The 24,678-nt window shown below is 51.2% G+C and overlaps 7 protein-coding genes across 11 annotated transcripts; 4 read left to right on the forward strand and 3 right to left on the reverse strand.

The window, feature by feature from the left end:
- Positions 1–950: 950 nt before the first annotated feature.
- Positions 951–3,267, reverse strand: H257_03368 (hypothetical protein). Its single transcript, XM_009827396.1, has 2 exons — positions 2,406–3,267; positions 951–2,333 (listed from the first exon to the last, which is right to left on the reverse strand). The coding sequence occupies exons 1-2, from the start codon at positions 3,248–3,250 to the stop codon at positions 1,148–1,150; spliced, it is 2,031 nt and encodes a 676-aa protein (XP_009825698.1). The 5' UTR covers positions 3,251–3,267; the 3' UTR covers positions 951–1,147.
- Positions 3,268–4,309: 1,042 nt separating this feature from the next.
- H257_03369 lies at positions 4,310–9,383 on the forward strand. Of its 2 annotated transcripts, XM_009827397.1 has the most exons (3): positions 4,310–4,554; positions 4,621–4,692; positions 4,746–9,383. In XM_009827397.1, the coding sequence occupies exons 1-3, from the start codon at positions 4,410–4,412 to the stop codon at positions 9,176–9,178; spliced, it is 4,650 nt and encodes a 1,549-aa protein (XP_009825699.1). In that variant the 5' UTR covers positions 4,310–4,409; the 3' UTR covers positions 9,179–9,383. The 2 variants fall into 2 exon arrangements, with proteins under 2 accessions (XP_009825699.1, XP_009825700.1); XM_009827398.1 differs by lacking the exon at positions 4,310–4,554 and having other exon boundaries at positions 4,597–4,692.
- An 878-nt stretch (positions 9,384–10,261) lies between these two features.
- On the forward strand, positions 10,262–12,769 carry H257_03370 (hypothetical protein). The gene is made up of 2 exons (XM_009827399.1): positions 10,262–10,677; positions 10,759–12,769. The coding sequence occupies exons 1-2, from the start codon at positions 10,274–10,276 to the stop codon at positions 12,695–12,697; spliced, it is 2,343 nt and encodes a 780-aa protein (XP_009825701.1). The 5' UTR covers positions 10,262–10,273; the 3' UTR covers positions 12,698–12,769.
- A 98-nt stretch (positions 12,770–12,867) lies between these two features.
- On the forward strand, positions 12,868–14,985 carry H257_03371. 2 transcript variants are annotated; one of them, XM_009827400.1, is made up of 10 exons: positions 12,868–12,987; positions 13,038–13,176; positions 13,222–13,431; positions 13,491–13,563; positions 13,609–13,667; positions 13,776–13,856; positions 14,074–14,136; positions 14,189–14,347; positions 14,621–14,767; positions 14,818–14,985. In XM_009827400.1, the coding sequence occupies exons 1-10, from the start codon at positions 12,893–12,895 to the stop codon at positions 14,935–14,937; spliced, it is 1,146 nt and encodes a 381-aa protein (XP_009825702.1). In that variant the 5' UTR covers positions 12,868–12,892; the 3' UTR covers positions 14,938–14,985. The 2 variants fall into 2 exon arrangements, with proteins under 2 accessions (XP_009825702.1, XP_009825703.1); XM_009827401.1 differs by lacking the exons at positions 14,621–14,767; positions 14,818–14,985 and having other exon boundaries at positions 14,189–14,411.
- An 839-nt stretch (positions 14,986–15,824) lies between these two features.
- H257_03372 (hypothetical protein) lies at positions 15,825–19,131 on the reverse strand. Of its 3 annotated transcripts, XM_009827403.1 has the most exons (7): positions 18,931–19,131; positions 18,478–18,885; positions 18,317–18,412; positions 18,074–18,205; positions 16,867–17,289; positions 16,070–16,177; positions 15,825–15,989 (listed from the first exon to the last, which is right to left on the reverse strand). In XM_009827403.1, the coding sequence occupies exons 1-7, from the start codon at positions 19,111–19,113 to the stop codon at positions 15,888–15,890; spliced, it is 1,452 nt and encodes a 483-aa protein (XP_009825705.1). In that variant the 5' UTR covers positions 19,114–19,131; the 3' UTR covers positions 15,825–15,887. The 3 variants fall into 3 exon arrangements, with proteins under 3 accessions (XP_009825705.1, XP_009825704.1, XP_009825706.1); XM_009827402.1 differs by having other exon boundaries at positions 15,825–16,177; XM_009827404.1 differs by lacking the exons at positions 15,825–15,989; positions 16,070–16,177 and having other exon boundaries at positions 16,681–17,289.
- Positions 19,132–19,619: 488 nt separating this feature from the next.
- Positions 19,620–20,639, reverse strand: H257_03373 (hypothetical protein; the record flags this gene model as incomplete). The annotated part of the gene is made up of 3 exons (XM_009827405.1): positions 19,620–20,143; positions 20,410–20,572; positions 20,625–20,639. The coding sequence occupies 3 exons, from the start codon at positions 20,637–20,639 to the stop codon at positions 19,620–19,622; spliced, it is 702 nt and encodes a 233-aa protein (XP_009825707.1).
- A 2,074-nt stretch (positions 20,640–22,713) lies between these two features.
- On the forward strand, positions 22,714–23,837 carry H257_03374 (hypothetical protein; the record flags this gene model as incomplete). Its single annotated transcript, XM_009827406.1, has 1 exon — positions 22,714–23,837. The coding sequence occupies one exon, from the start codon at positions 22,714–22,716 to the stop codon at positions 23,647–23,649; it is 936 nt and encodes a 311-aa protein (XP_009825708.1). The 3' UTR covers positions 23,650–23,837.
- Between the last annotated feature and the right edge of the window lie 841 nt (positions 23,838–24,678).

Here is a 24,678-nt window from a genome sequence, read left to right on the forward strand (position 1 = left end):
GTCGCGGTTCCATGCAATGGTCTTGGCGCCCGAAGCTTAGAAGTCTATGACGCTTCAAAATAACAGGAGAAGGGGTCCCCCACCGAAAGGGAAGAGTTGAGCAAGGCGCCGAAGAGGGCTATGCCATACCGACGCACGAGGGAATGCTGAGAGTACAGCATGCACGGCACGACAAGGCATCCGGTCGCAAGGATTATAGTGTACAACGTAGTACATACAAAGCATCCGACCACCGGATTAGGCAAAGTTGATCACGCGTACATTCGATGGTTTAGTCGCCACGGCCTTTTGGGGCTCCATGGCGAGATATACGACGTCCGGATCGCGTTCAAACACTTGATTTAGGTAGCCTTCCAAGGCTACGAAGCCCGTGACATGAGTCTGAACCTGACGAGCCCTGGAGTGGGCTCTACTGTAGAGCCCACTAAATCAAGTGTTTGAACGCGACCCGGACGTCGTAGATCTCGCCATGGAGCCCCAAAAGGCTGTGGCGACTAAACCATCGAATGTACGCGTGATGAACCTCGCCTAATCCGGTGGTCGGATCGTACACAAGCACGCGCGTGTTGATGCAGCGCGGGACCAGGATGTATCCAACGCCGCGGAGGTGCACAGCGCCAAGTACAGGTACACGAGGGCGGTGGTGCGAGGGGTGTAAAGGAGGAGGACTTTGAGTTAGTCGTCGGGGATAACATGATACACTGCTGCGAAACAGATAAAAAACACGAACGAAACCGAGTGAAGGATGAGGGCGATCGACGTAGTAATTACCTCTCCAAAACACAATTCTCATCTCTAAGACTACGTTGTTGGTTCACGAACATGGTGGCTTGTTGTGATAGGTACTGTAGCGTTACGATATCCATTCCAATCGTTCAAATCCCCGAGTGGTCGCTGGTTTCATCAATACAGATGATGACATATCGCGCCGCTCAGTTTCCCGTATGCCATGGACATTGCACTGATGCATCGGGTTAACGTTAATTAGGCAGAAGCGGCAACCAAACTAACGTTACAATCGCCAAGATACCTTTTGTTTCAGCTCCCCCCCAAAGGCTTCCCGTCAGTTGCGATAGTGAGCACCCGGTGGTGGTGGCGACAGATATTCCCGCCTTGGGTAGGCTACAATGACAAAGTCCTCCCTTGGTTATGACGGTTCCCAACCCGTAGTCAACCCAAAGCAGTCACTTCCACTGGTGCCACTGGCGACAAACTCGGCTGCCTTGGTGTCAAAGTTGCACGATGGCACCAAACACACACTTTCGCAAACGGTGTTTCCGACAAATCGGGCATGGCACCCGACGCTGCAATCCGGACTGCAAACATCGTCTAAGATCCCGACGATCTGTTGCTCCAAGGGTGGCAGCGTGGCGACTTGATACTTTCGTGCAGCGGCGTAGAGGCGATCGCACATGGGAGTTCCTCGAATCCGCAGGCGCTGGCTCTGGATAAGGGCAAAGTCAGTGTCCAGCGGCAACGCGAGCAGGGGGTTGCCGTCAAGGTATATGGTTTTGAGGGACGACGGGAATTGGCGGACAAAGGCCGACGGAATGGACGAGATCAAGTTGAACTCGAGCGAGAGAGTTTGGAGGTTCCGGAGTGCCAACAATTGGTCCGGAAAAGACACAAGGCGGTTGTAGCTGAATTCGAGCTGTGTGAGCCCCACCTGGTCCAACACGTTGAGCGGGACCACAGTCAAACTCATGTTGGTAAGCGACAACATCGTTAGATTTTTGTACACGGACATGGCAGTGGCCCCCTCATCTCCTGTGATAGTGATATTGCGGAGAAACATGTACCGCAATTTATTCACGTTGCGGTCAAGGATGGTTGGGAGGCGTGGCACCACTTGGTCTTGGAAGTATAGCATCGTCAACGACGGCGGCAAGTCGGTCGGTTCTAGCTTCCATTCCACCGTGTTAGTGAGGCGTAGCGACAGTGAGTACAGGTTGGTCAGCGAGTGCAATGTCTGCTGAGACAGCCCATGCGGCAAGTTGCACTGGACAAGGGCAATGTCGAACGCATTGGCCACGTGGTTGAGTACGAACGCGTCCACGTCGTCGTTCGCAATGGGATGCAGCACGCAGTTTTGGCGCATCATGACGCAATTGCATTGCTTGGTAAACCAAGGGAACGTTTGCAGCCGACAGCCAGGGGCACATGACTCGCGCGTGACCGAAGTACCTGCCATCGTGCAAAGAAATATGCCTGCTACAGCAGACACAAACAAGAACGCCCGTCGACAGATTCTCAGCAGCACGTTCACATTCTTGACCCGAACGGTCACGAGTTCCGCGGCCCGCCGCATGGAGCTTTCGTGCATGGCCATATCCCTAGTACATCAAAGGGACAGCGTTAGACCTAACGCTATAGATTCTACCTTCGGTTTTTACTAGAATTCGTACCCCATTCGAAGCTGCACGGCGCTGTAGAGCGCCGTCAGCGAAACGTAGCACGTGACAAACGGAAGAAGCGTGGACAGCATGTCGACGACATTCGTCACCGACACGAACCGAGCCATCATGATCATTTGGTTTAACCATGTCTTGTTCCACACGAGCGCGTCGTTGCCTGCGACAAAGTAGTCGACAAAAGCGTGGAAGATGATGGCCAGCGGAAAGCCCGCGCTGAGAGTAAAGTCAAACAGCGCGTCCACAAAGCCTGGCCCCCATAGACGGGTAAATTCGTGCGTGGAGAATAGAAAGCACGGCACAAAGAGACAGTCGCAGGCGAGCAACGTTGTGTACAACGCACACAGCGCTGGGTTAGTCAAGTAGACGCTCATTTGATACGCTTGGTACGCCTGGGCCGGCACTTGCACGATTTGTTTAAACGTCACGCGCATCTCGTACAGCGAGCCGTGGAGCCCAAATACGCCATAGCGGCTGAAGTATTTGTGATACAGATGTACGAGTTTGCCAACGAGGGAGGTGGGGATATCGTCCAGGTAGAATTTCACCAAGGCGGTGCCGAAACAACGCGGGAACACCACTCGGGACAGCCCGTGGAGGTGCAGCAGTGCCACGAGCACAAACGCCACCGACTGGACTTTTGGAGCGAACAGCTGAAGGATGACCGCGTTCTCGGCGGAAATGACAAAGTAGAAAAACGCAAAACAGACCAAGTACAAGAGCGAGGCCGAGTGCAATGTAAATGTGACGGCGGCAATGGTCCATCGTTCTGCCCAACCAAATAAATACGGGGAGTTGGCCAACAGAGTCGCCGTGGATGCTGGCATGACAGTATGCATGGCTGAGGAGAACTGTGCTGGTGGAAGTAAAATGGCCTAAAATAGTGCAAGCAGATTTGTAACGTTCACCGCGATGTGATTATGTAGACGTGCGTATTCAATGTAGGCAGATACAGTACCCGACTGGAATGTCGGGTACTGGCGGGGGTATGTTTGTTGTTAATACTGAAAGCGTATCTCGTTTTGCAAAACAGTGAGCAAAGATGGATGTGGTATTTGGCTGAAGATCTGCCGCATTACCGTGGTGGTGTTTGGCTATTATTAATGTACTACAGTACGTAGTAACGTTATTACTTTAGTCACGAAACTGCAGCTTTCAAAGATAGCCAAAATCACACTGTCGGAAGCGCGGGAAAACGTTTCAAATTGTGCAATCTAATGAAAGAATGAACCAATTAAAAACTCGCTCGATAAATTTCCACCAATGAAACGTCTCACGACCGGTCGCCTTGCTATCCTCCAAACTGTTCGAATCTCATTGCAAGAAACAACCGTGTGAAGTAGATAAACACGTAATATTGTCCCTCTTGCTTTACGTCCTGAGAGATTTAAGTCACCTACAGGTATGTAAGAGAACCCACACGTCGAAGAAAAAAAAAAAAAGCCGTTATTGTGCTTTCGAGTGAAATTTCGTGTTGTGGCGTGGTTTCTCGTTGGAATTTAAATCGATTTGATTGGCTACCTCAGATGAGCTCCAAATTATTAGCCAATCAAAACCCTCTCAATGAAATTCAACCAATCAGATCGATTGTGGATCGGTTTTGTTGGCGCGATTCGATTGCACTCCCTCCCCAAATTTGTATCAAATCGACAATATTTTTTAATTTTTTTAATGCCCACGGACACAACGCAACTTTTTCACTGCCAGAAGATGTTGGCAAAGGAGGAGCGACGTGTGTTGTGGTGATATGGGCGATATTTGTATTTTTGCTCCTTTAAATAATACTATGTCGTCCGTCCTATGATGAATGTCCTGTGTGATCCTATACCTTTGAAATATAATACATCTTGGAATCAAATACTCTAAAGCGGATGGTGCATTCCAATTCAGGTTGTGTGGAAATATAAGGTTGTATAGGGGATAACGCTTGAAGCGACAACAGCCGAGGACCGGTGGCGAAGAGAAGGGCACTGCATCCATTGACTCTACATCTTCATCATGGAGGAAAAGCCATTGCAACATGCAATACTCAAGTACAGGAACCTCAACGACCGAAAGCACTCGGCACAACCGACCGTGAACGGCACGTACAACGCGGCAGCCGCAACAACGACACCTGATGCCACCGCCGCCATCTCCACAAGTATAACCTCGCCGCCATATGTATGGATGTCAAAACCAATGACGAATTCTTGTGTATGTGTCGTAGTGCGCAAGCGGCAGCCATTTTCATACCAAGATCACACGAGCATGGTGGGCCAACTGCTTGGCGCCACTTCGGGTACGAACCCTGGAGTAGTATACCCTGCTTTGTGAACTTACCAATTCTTGTAGCTGCGAGAAAAAGCAATGTTTCTTCGTCGTCGTCGCTCAACGGATTGTATCCATCGTCGAGTAGCAGCAACGGCACAAACAGCGGCGGCGGTCTGTTGCGGCATGCGACGACATCCAGCCATCACCATCACCACCACCATTCCCACCATTCTCACCACCACATGTCACCTTCTACGACCAACGAAGGCTTTCAGTACGAAGAAGCGTTCAATCGAGGCAAGAAGCACGTGGAAAAGAAGGACTTCAAGCGCGCCGTGTCCGAATTCTCGGAAGCAATCACGATCTCGCCCAACAAGCTCAAGGCGTACATTTACCGGGGCGACTGCTACATGAACACGGGTCGATTCCAGCCCGCCATCGACGACTTCTCGACCGTGATCCACATGACCCCAGCCAACGCCGACATTTACGCGAAACGCGCCAAAGCATTTGAGAAACTGCACAAGTACGTCGACGCCGTGGCCGACTATGGCCAAGCGATCGATCACAGCACCACCCCCAGCAAGTCCAAGGACATGCACATTGCACGGGGCCGCGTGTTTATGGCCATGAACAGCCTCGCGCAAGCGCTAGACGACTTTACCATATCGGTGGAGCTCGATCCGAGGTCCGGCGTTGCGCTATTTGAGCGCGCCCAAGTGTTTGCCGGCCTCCACAAGTTTGATTTAGCACTGCACGACTATGACAGTGTGATCGGACTCGAACGCAAGTCGGGGCACCGCGATGTCCGTCTCGAGTCGTGGCTTGGGCGTGCGCACATGCTGCTGCAGCTCGCCGACGACGAAGAGCGCACGTATATGGCGGACGCGGCCGCCGCCGAGTCCGAGGCCGGCGTGGCCAAGGAGGACGATGCGATGGCCGTGTTTGCAGTCGACCGCGAGTCCGCGCTGCACGTCCAGCACACGTCGCCCAACCAGAGCCACGCGGCCAAGAGCTACGTCCACCGCGCAATCAAAGACGTGAGCATGGCGCTGCAACTCGATCCGGAATCGGTCGGACTGCTCGAGATGCGGGGCCAAGGGTACCTTCGCGTCGGCGACTACCACAACGCACTGGTGGACGTGAACGCAGCGCTGGCCAAGGAGCCGACGAGCGCGCCGCTGCTGTTGCTTCGGGCGATGGTCTTCAAACACCAGGACGCGCTTCTGTCGATGGTACCCCGCGCGCGCGCCATCAACCAAGTCACGCGGGTCATTGAGCTGTCGACGAACGCCCACGAAGCCTACTTTGCCCGTGCGCAGCTGCATGTGGAGAACCACTCGATCGAGCAGGCTGTTGAAGACTTGAGTGCGATCGTTGAAATGTACAGCTACGCGCTGATCGCCCAAAGCAAGGACGGGGATGCCGCCACCACCTCGAGGCTACAACCGCTGCCGTCGTCGTCGGCATTTAGCAGTCCGTTGGTGGAAGACACGACGACGTCGGCGGTCGTCCTCCAGTCGTTTGGGTTGTCGGCCAGTCGGCATCTATCTGTTCGCCAGAGTAGCCCCACGGACATTGCCCTGCGCGCGCTGCTCTGTCGAGCGCGTCTGTACATGACGTGGAAGGGCAGCGCCAAGGTGGTGGGGGTGAAGGAAGCGATGACCGACTACCAGCGCATCTTGTCGGTGGCGCCAAGCCACTTGGACGCGCAGATGGAGCTCCAGGTCGCAAAGGATGTGGAAGAAAAGGCGCAAGCCGAGATTTCCGCGGCCGCGTGCGAGTGGCTCATGCAACATGGTGACACGAGTACCAGTAGTAGTAGTACCAGTGCGAGTACCAACCCCAACTCGACCAAGGACGCACACAGTAGTGCCGACAAGAAAAAGAAGAAGAAGAAGAAGGGGGGCGCCAAGCAGCAGACGCAGACTCGACCGATAGCCGACGAGTCTGGCCCTCTATTATCTCCACCACAACCACCGACACAGTCGAGCGAGTCGCTGCAACGAAGTGACTCGACGCCCACGGTGATCACGACATCAACACCTGCTTCTTCGTCTCCACAGCCGACATCAGCACCAACTCCGTCTGTTGTGGTTGCCAAACCCCCTACGCCTCCGAGTACCCGACGCCCCCTACCTACCCCCGGCCAACCGAGTCATCCGATAACCCCCATGTACACTCGTGACGAAGCTTGTGAAAGCATGGAAGAAGCCGATGGCGGCAATGGACTCAAAGATCAACGCAGGCCACCCAGTGTATCGTCGAATTTGGTATTTCACTTTTCGCTCACGGGGCACGAAGACAAGGCCGATTTGTCTGGGAGTGAGCCCCCGCCTTCACCGTCGGGGGCTGCCACCAACCCCCCGGTCCCAGTCGCCACCACGTCTCCGTCGACGGACGTCCGTCCTGCCGCCGGCGGGGACCTGGCGACGGGCACCGGCCTTCTTGCCGACGACACTGGCTCTATGGACGACGACGAGCCGATAGATTTCCACGGCGACTCGAAACAAACGTCTCCCCCGTCCTTGTCCTCTGACATCCTCTTGGACGAACGGTACTTAAAAAAACGGAAAAAGCAGCTCGAAAAGCTGCGACAGGATCTCGTGGATGCATGCGTGAGGCGGCAACTGCACGCGATCAACGACGCGATTGTCCGCGCCTCGCGCAAGCAAATGCACGACCAGCTGGGCGACGAAATCAACGCCGCCAAAGCGTTGGTCGAGCTGCTGCAGAACCAACCCCCGCCATCCAACGACGACAATGGCAAGGCGGTTGAAACCACCAAGGTAGCCGCGGACGATGTGGACGAACACGATGCAGCAGCAGATGCCGCTACGCCGTCCCCTTTACCCACGCCACGAACGTCCAAGGAACCAAAGGGAGCGCCGTCCCCCCAGTCGAATTCCGCGCCCACAACCCCCGACAAGATGATCAAGGCGGCGGCTTCTCCTCGTACCAACAACTCGTTCAAATCATCTCCTGTCGCGAGGATACCCCAAGGCAGCAACGACCCGAAAGAGGCCGACCATCCCCATGTGTTGATGCTCCAAGCGCAGCTCGAGGCCATGCAGCTGCAGTACACGCGGTGTCGCAAGGAACTGGAGCGGATGCAGGCAACACCTGCGCCCACGTACAATCTGTCGGTACCGTTTGCGCACAAATTGCAAGGCATGGAGCGGTGTATGCGGCCACTCAACCCGTCGATCCTGGGCTGTCCCGCCCTCCGCCAAGTCGATGCGATGATCAACCAAGCGTTTGGTCCGACCTTGGAATCGGAACATGTGCGCGCCAAGCTGCTGCGGTACCTCCGTCACATATTGGACCAGGGCCAGTGCTCGTATTCGATCACGCCGTCGGGGTCGTACCCGCTCAAAACGTACCTGCCGGATTCCGACATTGACGTGTGTCTGGAAGTGCCGGACGCGGCTGCCACGTGGCATCTTGCCGTGACCCAAGCGCTGATTGGCGCCGCGACGCCCGCCGCCGTCGACAGCACATTTTTGCCATCGTCGATGGCTGCTCCAACCCCCAATTTGAACTGCACCGTGCGCAACGTGACGTTTATCAACGCCGAAGTGCGCGTGGTCAAGTGTACGATAGACAATGTATCGATCGACTTTACCGCGAATCGCTTTGGGGCGCTGGGGGCGTTGGCCCTGCTCCACGAAATGGACGTCCGCGTGGGCCAGCATCACCTGTTTAAACGAACTTTGATTTTGATCAAGGCGTGGGCCATGTACGACAGCTGCCGGTTCATGCTCGGCCCCCCCGGTCGAAGCAACATCTTGGGGGCTGTATCCGGGGCACTCTCGACGTTTGCGCTCAACACGATGGTCATGTGCATCTTCAACCTGTATGGCAAGCGCATTGTGCATCCATTGCAGGGGCTGATGGAGTTTCTCCACTTGTTTGCCGACTTTGACTGGCAGTACCACGCCGTGAGTTTGTTTGGGGCTGTTCCGATTGCTTCGCTCAACAACAATATAAACGTCGGCGCAGGAACGAGTCATGCCAACCCCCCCCCCCACAACGGGTTCCTGATCGACCCCGACTTTGTCGCACAGCTCAAAGCCAAAGTCGATCAAGTTAGCACTACTCGATCAGATACAAAGCCATCGCCGCTGCTGCCGTTTCAAGTGCGCGCGTGCAACGTTGTGGACCCCCTGAACGAGTCCAATAATGTCGCACGCAGTGTCACAGCAGACAACTTGGCCGAGATGAAGCAGGCGTTTCAAGGCGCGAGGCAGGCGCTCGTGGACGTGTTCTACGAAGCATGGCAGAGCGCCGAGTACAACCGGACCGACGACGTGCACGCCGAGGACATTGTCGCCCACGTCGAGCGCATCGACGGCTTGTTTGCGAACGGCATGCAAATGTACGGCAGCGGATGGCGCCCGGATTTGCTCGTGCACCCGAGGCAGCTGTGGCGTGGCCCGCCAATGATGCTGGGGGCAACTAGTGCCGACGACAGCGACGTCCTGCAGACTGAAGTGCCCGAGTTTTTTAGATAGGACCAGATTCAACCCAAAATGTGTGACGGTGTGAATATGCCTCATATACTACATGGTATCGGCGTTTTTGCTGGGCGACGGACGATTACTAGTTTTGCCGCTAGTAATACTAGTAGTAGGTGTGGTGGTCTGCGATAGAGTGCATAGACATGTCGGACCCCTTTGGGTGTTTTGTTTTAATTAATATGACCTCCGAAGAATCGATGAATTCTTTCTTGTCCAGTCAAATATATATGTGATACAGTGTAAGTTCACTTCACGTTAGTACCAGTACAAATTGCCACAGTCGCCTTATACCAGAACATGACCTTGGCCAACTCGTATATGTCATCGAATTAACCTGGTAAGTAGTGATGCAACTCATCGTTATTGATAGGCTTCCTGTGTAACGCTATCCTTGGACTCAATGCGTTACCGTCGGCGTCGAAGGTAACTTTAAGGTAGTCGAATTGTGGCCAACTACTGCTTGTGCTCTATGTGATGTCGGAAAGTAACGTGGTACATAACATGATGTTATCGATCTAACATGGAGGTGCAGCCTGGCAATTCAGTGGTTAGTGGGTTGGTTGGGACCAATCAAAGTTTTTAAAAGGATTTCGGCGCATGTCCCAGTGTAGTCACATTATCAATGGCGTTCGACCGAGCAGCCAGACATTTAGATGGAGATTACGTGGAGACGGTGCATAATCAAAGTTGACACGTCCACATCACCACAGTCAAATACTATCGATTTTGTCACCAGTATGACAATGCAAACAACGGTACTCCTGGTAGAAACTCTCATGCGTGTGTGTGTCCTTGCCTTTGCCCAAGACGTCTTAGATATGCCCGCGCACTACTTGTTTGAGGCGTGACTGTCCTTGGCGAACCTGGAGGCGCGCCAGCGGGGCCTCAAGGTTGTCGCCTGCGGGCGCCTGGACATTAATTTTCGTCATAGCCATGACATCTTGGAGACATGTGTGATATGATGAATGTCGTTATCCGGATATCCGAAGGGCCACCATTATCCGGATTGTCCAAGCCATATGCATGTCTCAGCTTGAATGAAAATCAAAGGAACAATGCGCGCACTTGCTGATTTGTCACGTCGGTGCCATGGGACGAACGTCGTCCCTCACGGAGTGGGCCCACTTTGTCAAGACGTCCCACAAAGCCAGCACGAGCTACTGGTGGGTCTACTGCCGCCACTGCGTGCTGGCGGCAATGGCTGCTGCCGCCGGCGACCAGTCAACAACCAACCAACCTCCAGCCAAAGCAATGCACGATTTCGTCGACACCATGCCAGTGCCCACAGCTGCAGCTGCTGCGTCCACCACCGATGCAGAACAGACGCTGCTTCCATTGGTCGGTCGTCGCAGTGTGATGAAGGCGCACCTGGCACATTGCATCCATGCAACTCCCATGCCGTCCAACCCCATCGTGAAGCGACGTGCAGGAAAGCGAGGTGTCCACTGCGCAATTGCTGAATGGGCACACTTTCACCGCCTCGAAAAGGAAGGGTACGCAACCAACAGTCCTCGACGACCGCAACACCGTTCTTAACAACCCGTCCATCGATCCATCCTCATGCTCGGGCATAGGTACATTGGAAACACAAACTACTTCCCCGTCGTGTGCAAATACTGCGCCGACGCGTACGACACCAAGACGAGACCGACGCCGCCCGATGTGTTTACCGGACGCAAAGAAAGCATGCGTCGCCATCTGGCTCAATGCCAGCACTTTACCGGCAACTTGCCCGACAAAGCGGCGAAACCAACCGCGTCCAAGTCGCTGTCCGAGTGGGAGTTCTTCGTCCAGCTGGACCGGCAACCGGGCAGCATGTACCACTTCGCCAAGTGCAAGTCGTGCACCGAAGCCCACGCGGCCAACCCGGACCAGCACCCCGAGCCCAAGATCATCTTGGGTCGGAAACACAACATGCAAACGCATTTGGCCAACTGCCATCACATGCACCACCTTCGCAACGTCATGGACGACATTGCATTCTCGAACGACGAGGACGACGAAGCACGTGATGAAGATCTGCAAATCTCGGGCACTCCACCCGCATCTCCACGCGATGTTGACCCCCCCAAAAACGAAGCGCTGATACACTTTACAATCGAGCACAATTTGCCCTTTTCGTGGGTCGAGTCCAAGCACATGCAAGTGATGGTTCAGTCGCGGTTGCCCTCTTCCCACGATCTATCAACCTCCATCTTGCACAGAGTCCAACGTCGACTTGAAAACGAGCAACGCGCCAGTTCAAGGCAAACACTGATCATCGAAGCGCTTCCTCCAGCCCCCACCACCACCACGACAGACCAAGTAACTACCAGCTATGTTGCGTGGCTTATCGATGCACACCGTGTGACCGTTCCTCAGTGGATGCCCGGCCAAGAGACGCTGACGTGGACCTGTCAGGATCGCGACTTGGCGTCAGTTGCCATCGCTCGCATCAACCAGAATGCGGACACCGTTGTGGCGATAGTTCTACCGTGGTCCCCCTTGCCCAGCAGCAGCGTGACGATGATCTCAACCCATCCGTCGGTTTCCCACGTGTATTGCCACCAGAGTGTGGGACCTATATTTTACTCCATCATGCACTCCGTCTTGCAAGATGACATGGTCACGCGGGTGTTACGGATGGCGCTAACGTTGGCTCCGTTGCCGACTAGTTGTCTGTGGTCCAATTGGGCGCCGTGGCTGCACCTTGTGAACCAACAGCGGTCGCATCATTATCCGCTGGAATTGGATTTCTGGCACCAACTAGACAGTGTCGGGTCGCTCTTGTCGTCACTCAGCTTAGCCAATGGCCTTGCGCGAGTCAATACACTCAGTTTGGCCCACACGGTGCACCTTTTGGGAGACGTGTATCTACGAAACCAAGGCCTCAACCGCACCACGCTGCTGCAGCTCAAGTTGGAGCGGGAGCTGGAACGCCACTGGCTAACACTGGAGCAGCCACTGATGGTGCTGGCGTATGTGCTGCATCCAGAGTTTCAAGGGCACGTAGCGCTACACTCGCGACGAACCAAACTGACGACACAAGCGCTAGGCGACGTAGCCGTGTTTTATTACTCCAAATTCTTTCAAGAACCACCGCGAACGCTGTCGTTGGCGAGTGACGTGATGGCGTTCGTCGAAGGTCGCCTGTCGAATGTGTCCAACGCAGCCTCAACGGACGGTGCCACGTTCAGCACGCACCTGAGCGCAACCTACCCAGACCTTGTGCGGCTCATGCAACGCCTACTAGACATCATACCGAGCTTTTGCCTTGACAATGGCCACCTGTCGGCCCACCACTACACTCCCGACGAATGGCAGAACATCAAGTACATCGCGTACTGCGCGCCACCGTCACCGCGTCATAGCCAAGGTCTGGAAGATATCCGTGACGTGGACGAGCTGCTGCTCAAGTGGCGATCCCAAGGGCTGGTGGAGTCGAACACGACGAACCAGGAGCTTGGGGGCACTCGTCAGGACCTCGTGCCAAAGGTCACGCTGATGGAGTTGTTTGGGTCCCGGTTTCTCTAAGTTCGACATGGACATAATTTAATTCAGCAAGACATACGTAGTTTAAAATACTATGATCATTACATACAAAGATACATATAACATATTTTGTGATTTGTTTTAATGTGTTTGTATAGTATTAATAGTATGGCTTCGTACTTGTTCGTGATTATTGATGGCAGTGAGCAAAACTTGAAGCAGCAGTACGCAATCAGAATGAACCGCCAAGACGAAGTCGCCGCGTTCCAAAAGCTCATGCCAGCATCGGCGATTGAATCATGCAGCCCAGAGCAGCTCCAAGCGTCCATTCAGTATGGTTTTGCATGGTCCCAAGCTGAATCTCATAGCTGTCTGCTTGTAGGTACACACGATATCGGAAACTGCGCCTGCGGTTGCGCTTCCCGGACAACTACCCCAACGAAGAGCTCGTGATTGAGCTCATGAGCGACACATTGCCGGACGTGGCATTGCGTCGGCTGACCAAGTTTGTCGATGCAAAGGTACGTGGCTCCAGTCACTTGCATGTGTGTGTGACCATGGGGCAGGCCTCGGAGCTAGCCAAGTTGGGCCAGCCTCAAGTCCAAGCCGTGGTCGAGCTGATCCAATCCTCACTTGCCGACAACAAGTTGCTGTACGCCAACGACGAAGTGCGGCAGTTGAGACTACTGGCCGAGCAAAACGGGGGCGAAATCAAACTCAACGAGCGCGCAGGTCGTGTAAAGCTACTCCTGCGACACCGCGGCTACGTCTTCCACGTACGTACACACACGTCATCGCATCTCCGTGTCACGTTGCATATGCTGTTTATTATTAGGCCAACATTAAACTGGACGATCATTACCCAGACTCGCCCATTGCAGTGTCGTGCGACGAGTCCAACTTGCCAGGTACACTCAAAACACTATAACTCTGTACTAAATTAGCTTTTATAGCGTCGATTGTTGCATTGGTTGTCAAGCAAGCCAACGACATGGTGGCGCGGATTGTTCAGGTAACTTTTGAGTCCAAGTAGTAGTACTACTCGTACGAGCGGGTAGTAGTATTACTACTAGTAGTAGTCATACTTGAATATGTCAACATACGCATGTGTGGCGTCTAGGGCTACACGGCCGACCAAGCGCTGTTTGCGTCTAATCCGTTGAAGAAGCCGCTTCGACTTGTGGACGCAATTGAGGACGAGGTACGTCTCGATTAACTACTTGCATCATATTTATATATAACATATATATAATATATATATATGATATATATATCATTTCGGCATTTTTTGATTGGATAGTCATGTTTCTATTTCGTACAAGTACTGTATTGCAGTGTCATCGCATCAAATTATCTTGAATTGCATTTTCATCGAGATGTATTCCTCACTTCGTATATATATATATATATATATCTAGGCCACTCCAGTCAAGAAATCTGGCACCAAGAAGTCTGCTCAAGTGCCGAAAGTTGTCATCAAGGTACTCGTACGTACATCCATGTATATATATGACACGGCGTCTCTCGCATTAGGCATCTCCAAGAGACAACATTTCCCCAATGTACTACGCACAAGACGGTGGAATTTTGCATCAAGCCCCGCTGGACGTGGCGGTCAAGAGTTTGGTTCCAGTGTGCAAAACATTCCTGTGGAGCCAGTGCCTAGTGGGCTTGGCTGCGACCACTTGCGTGGTAATATAATAGCATCATCATCCTAAAGTTAGAGTTTTGGGTTGATTTGCCGAATCCATCGATCGATTAGGTTTTGTACAGAATTAGAATGTCGCTGTCCATGCTACTATCAATCAAATACTCATATTGTTGACGAGTGTGTTTGATTGGCTACTTGATTAGAGTTCTGGGTGTTTTGATTGGTCGATCGATGGTGGGCCGCTTTAATTTCGAATTGAATGGACAATATAATATAGTATACATGTGTACATTTCCTTGAAAGTAATCAAATAGACGTGCGGCCAAGCTATTTTGCCCTCGGATCCCTCCGCAGCAATCAGCTCTGGGCAACAGCCGCTTCAAGCGTACTGTGGCCACTGGTACCACCACGACTGTCTGGGGCCGATTCTGCAGAGCCCCCCGTTTGTCCACGGCTGCAAGGTCTGTCTGCCCTATGCACGTCATATGAGGAACTAACTAATGGCCTGTAGGCGTGCCACGTCATCCTGCACCACCCCCTGTGGTCCACCAACGTCGACGAACTCAAGAGGGGGCACGAACGTGCGATCCGACAAGCCAAGGAACTCGAAGAAATCGCCGACATGTTTTAAACAGCAATAATATCGCCAAAGTTACTCAACGAATTACGTCAACCTCCATGTTCTGTCCATGCACTACCTGTACTGTTATTAGTTAAGTAACTTTTGCAGTAAAGTTGATATCGATTCCGGCTGCAATTCCGCAACCTGGTCGTGGTATAACGAAGTTGCACGTTCAAGTCGCCAGCGGGTCCGCTCGAACTTGGTGAATGCGTGGCCAGCATTACTATGGCCGAAGATTGTGACCAAAATCTCATACAATTCAAGACTGCCCTAGTTGAATGCTCGATTCGTATTGTGCTTTCGAGTGAAATTTCATTGTGTTGTGGTTTCTCGTTGGAATTTAAATCGATTTGATTGGCTACCTCAGTTGAGCTCAAAATTATTAGCCAATTAAAACCTTCTCAATGAAATTCAACCAATCAGATCGATTGTGGATCGGTTTGGTCGGCGCAACGATTCGATTGCCCCAAATTTGTACTATCAAATCGACAATAACAAGTGTGAACGTTTACGATGCTTACTCATCGTCACATATATAATAGACTTGAAAGCATGTGAAACAGTGTTGAATTATAGGTACAGTTTGGCTTCGCTCACGGTGAATCGATTGATACAAGCGGGCCATCCGACAAGCCAAGTAGGCGCCGACAAGTTGTGTACTTGGCTTATGCTATTGTCTGTCTTTACCCCAATATTTGTACTTTATGCTGATTCGCCAAATCTATCGATCGATTCTTTGTAACTGACTTTTATATATTCCAGTTTCATACTAATTTCAGTCACACACTAATTCGATGTTGCTTTGGTCGAAGAGTGGATTTGATTGGCTACTTGATTCGTGTTCTGTGTTCTGATTGGTCGATATATCGATTGTGTGCCGATTTGGTTAGTCTGGTCATTCGATTGTCCACTTTCGAATCGATGTATCACGTTATGAAAATCATAACTTGATAATTATTTTAGGTTTCGATTGCTAATTCCGACAAGTAATTCACCACGCGCAGCAACCGGCCTTGGTATTTCTCGAGAATTTGCACGTTCAAGTCGCGGTCCACAAAGCCCTAAGAATATATATATATATATACATCATAGCATGTGACCACTCTCGAAATATCAATTCGTGCACAGTACTACTACATACCATGCTTTCCAGCTCGTGCAACTGGGCGCCCCACTTGTTGCCGTCGACTTGCGTTGGCAGAACCGGCTCCAACGCGTGCACGGGCATCACATCGGGCGTAAACAGAGCCTACACCACCAGTCCATATGACGCGTATATGGTTGTGGTTATTCTAAGCTCGAGAATGAATCGACACAACCAAATGTATTACACAAGAATCATCGGCAGAAGTAGTCTATAGCCAATCAGAGTGCAGGAAACCATCATCAACGTCATTCAAATTAGTGTATGTGACTTCGATTAGTAAGATATCAATCACCACAGGACAACTTGAAAATTTAGTGCAAAGAATCGATCGATATAGATTTGGCGATTCAAAAAGTCCACATTTTGGGTAAAAGGACAATATTTTCAATATATTACTTTCCATTACAAACGAACTACTCGAATACTTACCCTCCATCACAACCACCTGACAAACTATCTATACTGCAATGTCGACCATAGAATTGTACCACCAACTACACAAACTCACACGATATACAGGTGACAGATCGAAACCCCAGTCATATATTGTCCAATCGATTATTCGAAACTGGAGCCGCCCTCAGCAGAATCAAATGTGTTGCGAGAATCGATTCAAGAACCGCCCGAGCCAATCAAATCACGTCATGTCGAATTTCTGCCAATATAAACAAACGTTTGGCCCATTGGGCAAAACCACATATATACTAATCTGTGTATAGTATAATGTGTACAAGATCAAATCGACTCTATTTGGCGAAAATACTCTCAAATATGGGTGAAATGCACAATACCTCGTCTTGTATGGTTTCCCATCGCGCCCGCGCGTGCCCCCAGGCGTCTGCAGGTACCCGTGCTGCATCGTCAACTTGCATGTCGACATCATTGACCGCTTGGTCTGGCACTGCTGTTGGTGCCTTGCATGGCTCGACAAACACAGCTTCTTGTCGACCTCGAAACCCGGCGTCCTGGAGCGGCAACGTCGAGAGGGGGATCACCCGACGGGGGTAGTTGGTTGCCATGAGAAACGACGCCAAGCCAGTGATACTCGTGACAAAGTCGTACAGCGTGGCCACGGAATCAGACGCGGCAAAGCGGCGCGCGTGCTGCGACCCGTCGGGCGTACGAACCATGAGTTTGATGACGCCGGCGTCGTCATCGAGGGGCGGTTCAGGGGGCAGTCTTGCGAGGGCGTCTGCTTGCCGTTGGAGGCTTTGCTATGTATACTAAATGAGATATATGTTCTATCACGGATACTGTAGTTCTATTGAGTAACAGTGAGTGTGGATGTCAAAACAAGGGCGAAAATCTTCAATATATTTTGGCAATTTTGAACAAATCGGCAAAAAGTAAAATAGTATTTTCTGTATCTCATATTGTGTGTTCTACTCAATGATTTCCTCCGTTGGTGATTGGTTGAATCAACCGCCGAACAATCGTCGGACCTTTGACATTTGATATAAAACGCAGTTTCAGAGGTATCTTTGTGACTGCAATGCATCAATCAATCTTTTTAGCCAATCATATCGCAACCTTCAATATTTGTAGCCAATGATAATCCTTTGCTCGATTAGTTGGCGATTTCACCAATCCCCCAAAATAGGCAAATTTGGCTAAAGAGCAAAAATTCAATATTTTGCCAAATCAAATGTATCAGGTATCTAAACGAGGTTCAACCGACTTTTTTTTCGGAAAGGTGGCAAAAACTGAGAATTGACAACCAAATGCTTCGAATTATATGTGGTATATTCGGTACAAATTTCCAGAATCGAATATCTCGCCGCCGAATCGAATCACGAATTGACGCTATTGGCTAATCCAATTTTTAGTGGATTTCATTGGCTCTTACAAACAAGACAGAGTATAGCCAGCCAATCAGAACTCCAGCGTAATTCAATATTGATTAGACAAACCATGCGAATTTTGGACGTTTATAGCGAATTCACAATATTTTAGCCAATATTTCAAAATATATAGATCCAAACTATAAGTATAAAGAACCTCGTGGAGTCGTTGCTGGGCTTGTTCTGCAGCTACTAGTTGTTGCGCAGCAACTTGCTTGGCCGTGATCTGTCGGTCGATCGCTTCGCTTGGCAGCAAATCGACTTCCAAATCCACGTTTAATATCGTCACCTACGCATGTTCATACGTATGACATTGAGTCTCGACTACTACTAGTACTAGTATTACTACACCATGTAACTAGTAATACTAGCTAGAACGAGATATGGATCATGTACGTACCTGGGGCTCGGGCACGATTTCCTTGACGGCAACTTCAAACGTCACTTTGCCGTGTCGAACAAGGAGGATGTCGCCTTCAGTGAGCGTAGTGTGGGTCTATATGGGACATGGATGTGAGCTTGCTACGTAACTGGGGACGAGTGTAGGTTAACGGTCCGTACATGTAACGTGCGTTCGAGAAGGTGCTTGATATCGATTTGACGGTCACCAAACCCGTCTCCACGAGGCTGTAGTTTAACCGCACGACCCTTTTCAAGCCGCACAAAACGCACGGCAATGTCCACGGCCTCGTCCATGAGATGCAACGACCGCGCAACTTTGGGCGGAATCCCGATCGTGTGCTCGTCGGCCACGAACTCCAACACACTCGCATGGGTGGTGTGGCCTCCAGCAACCAATTCGAACGTAAACACACCCAAATCCAATGCGTTTTGCGGGTTCAGCTCCTCCAGGGCCGACACGGGCAACGTGACCTTGTCGCCGTCGTTCGCGATCGGCACTGCGCGAAGGGACTTCTTGTACACGATGCCACCCGTGATGCGTTGCTCTTCCACACGTCGCTCTTCGTCCTACCCAAGTGTTACGCTATGGTGTGCACGACGACATTCACATACGGCCGCCGCTTGTTGCGCCAGCTCGTCGCGTCGACGTTGCGCTTCGACTTCCATCTCGACCCGAAGTTGGTTTGTTTTCTCGACAAGAGCCTTCTCCCTCTCCATCTTCAAGCGAGCCGCTTCTCTTCTTGCGGCCTGCTCCTTCTGTAGCTTCTTGCCGCGCGACCCCAAATCAAAATCCATCGTCGACCTTTGTTCTTGTAATACTGGTACATGTGCAGTGTGGAGAATAATTAGTCGAGAATGTTGGTCCCTTCCAACATTCTCGACTAATTATTCTGAAGGGCCCCGAAAGTTCGACGATGACGTAATCTTACGTGGCAATAATCCGTAATCATACCGCGTCGCCATGATGATCTTGACGATCTTGGTCATATACAGTAGTATTGTCCACTAATAACTCCACCTTAACTGTGAGTACAGTCTGTAGTTGTGGTTGACCGCTTCGTTCGGCGGTCAAGACGTCGCCCGCTCGGATGCTGTGTAGCGACCGCTGTATGTACATGATTTGACTTCTCCATGTTCGTCGCAGCGTTACATAACATCTATAATCGGACGACTGGACGTGATTGTGCAAGGATGGACTGACCGAGCAACTCATTACAGCCAAGAAGAGCAGGTGAAAGGCAACACGATGACGCTATCGAACGTGGCGTTCCTCCGCAGCTGCTACCTGTCACGAGCCGCATCTACTGCACGTCCCGTCGGACGGGGATGGTAGCCTGACATGAGCGCGCAATAAACCGACCTTGGTGGAAGCCATCCACGTGAAACCTTGCATCAGAGGAGGATTGAACCCATAGAAACGATGGAACGCCGTTCAACTTTAGATAGTCCAACATGGCGTCCAATTCGTCGCGGTCGACGTCCGGGAATTCCCCCGTGGACACATTTCTCGTGCGCAGACACGCGAGGACGCGACCAAGGAGAAGGCGGGGATCCAAGTCCAAGAAGTACGCATATGTGTCGCTGGGGGAGATGGGTTTCCACAGTCCAGATCCGAGAAGTGCATGAAAGTAGCTGCTGCTGCCTTCACCTACGTAGCGTTGGATGTTTTCATGATAGCGAGCGTCACAATATTGGGAGTGCTTGCAAGATTTGCGTGAATGCGGCGTGCTAGCTCTGTCGAGTTTAGAGATGCCGATGGGCGAAGCGAATGATTTTTGCAGCTTTGTCGGCGGCTTGAGCCAGTTGCGTCCACGGAACAGCAGCACTACGAGCGAAGTGCGCGGTCAAAATCCTGATGCATGTGAATTTGGGTAGGAGTTGGACATGCTGCGAACGTTCAGTTACAGTTCACTTTGAAAAAACCCATTGACATCAAGACGGTGAAGTCATGTTATATTAATTCATGTACAGTACAGTAGTACTGTACCAATACACTGTAATATTAGCTCACAGTTAGTCTACGGGATCGAAAGGCCGCCAGGTGGACATTCCATCAACCACCAATAATGTACAGTCCGCACTACCACGAACTGCGACGACCTACCATGATCAGTTGGTCGTGGTGAGTCCGGCCGAGTTTATTTCGTGGTGTGTCGACCCCTTGACTTTTCACTTGAAACAAGATCTTGCCCACGACCAGGGGCGAGGTCGTGGTGCGCGTGGCACAGCCGGCAATCACCCCCGCCGCCACCGACTGCCACCCGTCCCCGCGGGGCAGCAGTTGGGGATGGTCGCCAAAATGATACCTTGTTAGCGTTCATGGTTTGTTGCAGTTTTAATTGTATGATGTGACCAACAACGAACAAATCGATGCTTTACGTTTCAACGTCCTTCGAACATTGTCGCATTCACGCCATGTCGCGTGTGCTTTGCTTTTCGTTTTCTCGTTCGCCGTCGCACATTGGTTCACTCGGGAGCTGCCATGAAAAGTTGCGAACATGGGGGGGGTGCAACGTTATCTATTTATAGCTTGGTGTAAATTGCATCCAATCCATGCCAGTGCTTCATCGAAAGGTCGGCAAAGAAGGTTCTGTCGTCCTCGACAAGGTGCCGCGGCCAGCACAAAGTACAACTCAGTTTGTGCTACCCACATAGCAGATCAATCACACAAGTGCTCCGAGTGGCGCAAGCGACGATACTCCATCTGCTTTCGAGCCCCCCGATTTCAAAACCTCGATTGGAATTTCACTTGTTTTCCACGTTATACTACTAGTAGTACGTCGGAGCATACCTAAAGTTACACTAGGTGATTCCGACCTTGTATCAAGACAGACCATAACATTACTAGTACAACAAATACGCGACAATCCATGATGGACAATGCACATGCGACCATGTAATATGTAGTGACTTCTCTCTTGTAGTATTTGGCGCCAGATATGAATAAGTCAACTTCAAAATGAATGCCGAACCAATGGGCGAGTGGCAATTCCATGATTGGTACCAGCTCGTTTCTGAGGTGCGTCAATCGTAGCGACCATCCACAGCTTTTTGAATGCACCAATACTGTACTGTACGATAGTTGAGCAACCACTGTTCTCTCAAACCCACATGTCAATGAAAAGCGTCGTCGATGTCTCGCTTTCTGGGATCTCGTCGCTTTACAAATCGAAATGCCCCAATACTGTAGTACACCTACATCGTGCTCACGGTGTAGCCAAACCCACTTTACGAGTCTTCTCACCAAACTTGGACGCTTCTTCATTAGACAAGCACATACACATACAACTCAAACCTACGCTGTACAGAGGGGCACCGCCGCGCACACTGCACGTTCCGGTGGAATTTGGCCACGCCCATCGTTTTCACAACGTTGCCTACGTTGCGGTGACGCGCTAGAAACTTCACCGAGCCCAACCGTCCATTTTGCGTGGGATGCTACCAAACCTACTCCATGTGTCCCCCTTTCATGTTTACCACATACGAACTGACCAAGAAATTTGCTGTCGGAAGAATCGGCCATGCTACACTGGCGGTACAATGACTTGATCCTCCGATTCGAATAAACAAGGGGCAACTAACCAACCACTCGTTGTTGATAGCCACCGTGTTCATCAAGTGAGCACATCGCCCTCCCACCTGGTTCATTTCGAGTTACCATCACAAATGACTGGGGAAACAGCTTTGTTGTTATGACGAATAAACCTCATGTGAACCTACCTCCCTTCCGAAATCTTCCAAACACGAGCGTTAGCAGTAACTGTATCGCGTAAATATATATATCCCTCCTAAACATGTTGTAAAGGCGTTTTGCATTTCATGGTGGGAGGATCTCTGAATGTGCGTTGTCAAGCCGCGTTGTTAGAATGTCGCGTGTTCGTTGTCGGGCAACATATGACTGACAAGTTCTAGAACATTTTTCGGCGGTAGCGTGCGAATTGAAATGTCCTATGGTAGTATGTCGAACGAAAAAGACTTGATCGGCAACCACTTTCAATAGAACACTATTGTACCCATCTCTTAAAGGCATCTTGAAGCCCATGTGCAGTAGTAGCTTAAGCACGCCAATCGCCGCCTTGAAGTCGCCATTGGTCAGTTTTGTGTTTACCCCGTTGCCAACTCATGGTCGTCGACAGAAACCTCTCTGCGATATTTTCCTGGCGAATTGTCATCTTACGAAGCCCCTTTTTGATTGGATGCAATTAACTTTACATTATACATACCATGACGCCCTCAACATGAATAGCAAGATTGGCCAATAGGCGAGTGAGCCAACTGCTATATGCAGATCAAGGCAACCCCCAAAAGCCTGCGACAACTATCGAAAGAAGTTGATATGTAAAACAGGAGATCAATCTGCTAACGTTTGTTGTCGATCATATCACACAATTGAAAATGCAACAAACCAACACCAACAACCAACAAGGCGTCATTTTGGCGACCACTCCCAACTGCTGCCCCGCGGGGACGCGCAAGGGATGGCAGTCGGTGGCGGCGGGGGTGATTGCTGGCTGTGTCACGCGCACCACGACCTCGCCCCTGGACGTGCTCAAGATCTTGTTTCAAGTGAAAAGTCAAGGGGCTACGACGCTCCAATCCACGTGCCGCACCCTGCTCCAAACGAGGGGAGTTACGGGGTTTTGGAAAGGCAACTTGGCGGGGTGCTGCCGCCTTGGGCCGTACGCTGGTGTCAAGTTCTGTCTCTTTGACCAATTGCAAATGCTGGTACACGGGGATAACGACACCCCGACCAACGTCGGCCGAGCCACATGCGGCGCGATTGCGGGCATGGCAGCGACCTTCTTCGTGTACCCCATGGAGCTCCTTCGGACGCGACTCATAGTGTCCCCCATGCCTCTGACCATCCGTTACGAAGCCCGACGCATCGTGCAAGCGGACGGCGTCCGGGGGTTCTACCGCGGATGTACGTCCGGACTTGTGGGAGCCATTCCATTCGAAGGCATCCAGTTTGCGTGCTACGAGTATGGCAAATCGTATGCGATGACCCACCGCTGGCCACCGTGCCGCTGGCCCCAAAACAAGACCCAACTGCAGACGGTGGACCACCTCGCGCTAGGGAGCATCGCGGGGGCCGTCGCACAAGTGGTCGCGTACCCGTTGGACACGATCAAGAAGCGCTTGCAGTTGCAGGGGTCGGGAGCCAACGCCCGATACGACGGCATGGTCGACTGCTTCGCCAAAGTGGTGCGAGAGGAGGGGGCGACGGCCTTGTACCGAGGGACCGTCCCCAACATGGTGCGCCTCGTGCCGTACGCCGCCGTCATGTTTGCGTCCTACGAAGCCGCCAAGGACTTTCTCAAGGCTTTGTGAGGATGGTTCCATGGCGCTTCACACAATCCGAACACCTCACTTGGGCAATCCATGTAAACCCTGTTGGCCAGGACTGGTCGGGTCTTGTCAAACCCGCAATCGCTCCAAGAGTCAGTCGCCACCGCGTCATCGCCCCTACAACTGTACTCAAGTTCGTTCGTCCTTATCACGTTGTAATTTAACATTGCTGAGCTTGTTACAGTAACATTAACATCGCATTGCCAAGTAATGATCTATACTAACTGTAAGTTACACCGTTTTGCGGTTAATTTCGAAAAATATCTGGTATATTTCGTGCAGCTTCATTATATTTTGCGACTTCGGCATTTAATGTCGTGGGAATGTCGAATTCACTCATTAGATTTCATAGACTGCCAGCATATTTCGTGATTTTCTCATTTAGATTCGCAAACATCCAATATATTTCGTGACGATCAATATATTTCGCATAAATGTTAACGCAATGGGTGTATGTACTGTATAACGTTATATGTAGGAGTGACGACTATAGGCTGCAGTCAAATCGTCGTCCATGTTTGCGAGGTGGAGAGCGTTTTGGAATAAATGGTTCACATCAACTCCTATCAACTCTACTCAGTACACACTAGGTGGTATCAGAAACATACCTTGAATGACTTGGTCAGCAATATGCTTCAGATATTATTGCATTCGGAATTCCTCCCACATTCATTGTAGCTCCACCAGAAAGTGGCCCAATGAATGCAGCGAGTGGATTACTAAGCAACGTCTTCACGTAGAGTTTCATTGCTCACAACTGGTTCTCGATTAGATTCACCATAGACGAGTATGGACGACAAAAACATCCCGATATCAGCAAACCGACTACCGGTGATGCTATGCAGACATCTGGACGTTTTTCTGTACGTGGCTGGCATTCGCTAGTTACTAGGTCAGTATGTATGTGCTTAGTGGGGTTCATGATGATGGCGCGCGAATGATGGTTTCGCTGACTGTTTCTGACCAATCAGAGCGAGCTGATGTGAACATCACAAAATTCTTCGAGTATAC

Source organism: Aphanomyces astaci (genome assembly GCF_000520075.1).
Source record: "Aphanomyces astaci strain APO3 unplaced genomic scaffold supercont1.6, whole genome shotgun sequence".
Taxonomy (NCBI): Eukaryota; Oomycota; class Saprolegniomycetes; order Saprolegniales; family Verrucalvaceae; genus Aphanomyces; species Aphanomyces astaci.

Coding starts and splice junctions, on each gene's coding strand:
- H257_03371 (XM_009827400.1), top strand. CDS start 12,893: ATGAACCGCCAAGACGAAGTCGCCGCGTTCCAAAAGCTCATGCCAGCA. Junction 13,177..13,221: donor CCAAGTTTGTCGATGCAAAG/GTACGTGGCTCC, acceptor ACCATGGGGCAG/GCCTCGGAGCTAGCCAAGTT. Junction 14,768..14,817: donor CGTTTGTCCACGGCTGCAAG/GTCTGTCTGCCC, acceptor AATGGCCTGTAG/GCGTGCCACGTCATCCTGCA.
- H257_03369 (XM_009827397.1), top strand. CDS start 4,410: ATGGAGGAAAAGCCATTGCAACATGCAATACTCAAGTACAGGAACCTC. Junction 4,555..4,620: donor CACCGCCGCCATCTCCACAA/GTATAACCTCGC, acceptor TATGTGTCGTAG/TGCGCAAGCGGCAGCCATTT. Junction 4,693..4,745: donor ACTGCTTGGCGCCACTTCGG/GTACGAACCCTG, acceptor CAATTCTTGTAG/CTGCGAGAAAAAGCAATGTT.
- H257_03370 (XM_009827399.1), top strand. CDS start 10,274: ATGGGACGAACGTCGTCCCTCACGGAGTGGGCCCACTTTGTCAAGACG. Junction 10,678..10,758: donor CACCGCCTCGAAAAGGAAGG/GTACGCAACCAA, acceptor GCTCGGGCATAG/GTACATTGGAAACACAAACT.
- H257_03368 (XM_009827396.1), bottom strand. CDS start 3,250: ATGCATACTGTCATGCCAGCATCCACGGCGACTCTGTTGGCCAACTCC. Junction 2,334..2,405: donor GCCGTGCAGCTTCGAATGGG/GTACGAATTCTA, acceptor TTGATGTACTAG/GGATATGGCCATGCACGAAA.
- H257_03372 (XM_009827403.1), bottom strand. CDS start 19,113: ATGGATTTTGATTTGGGGTCGCGCGGCAAGAAGCTACAGAAGGAGCAG. Junction 18,886..18,930: donor TGGCGCAACAAGCGGCGGCC/GTATGTGAATGT, acceptor ACACTTGGGTAG/GACGAAGAGCGACGTGTGGA. Junction 18,206..18,316: donor AAATCGTGCCCGAGCCCCAG/GTACGTACATGA, acceptor GAACATGCGTAG/GTGACGATATTAAACGTGGA.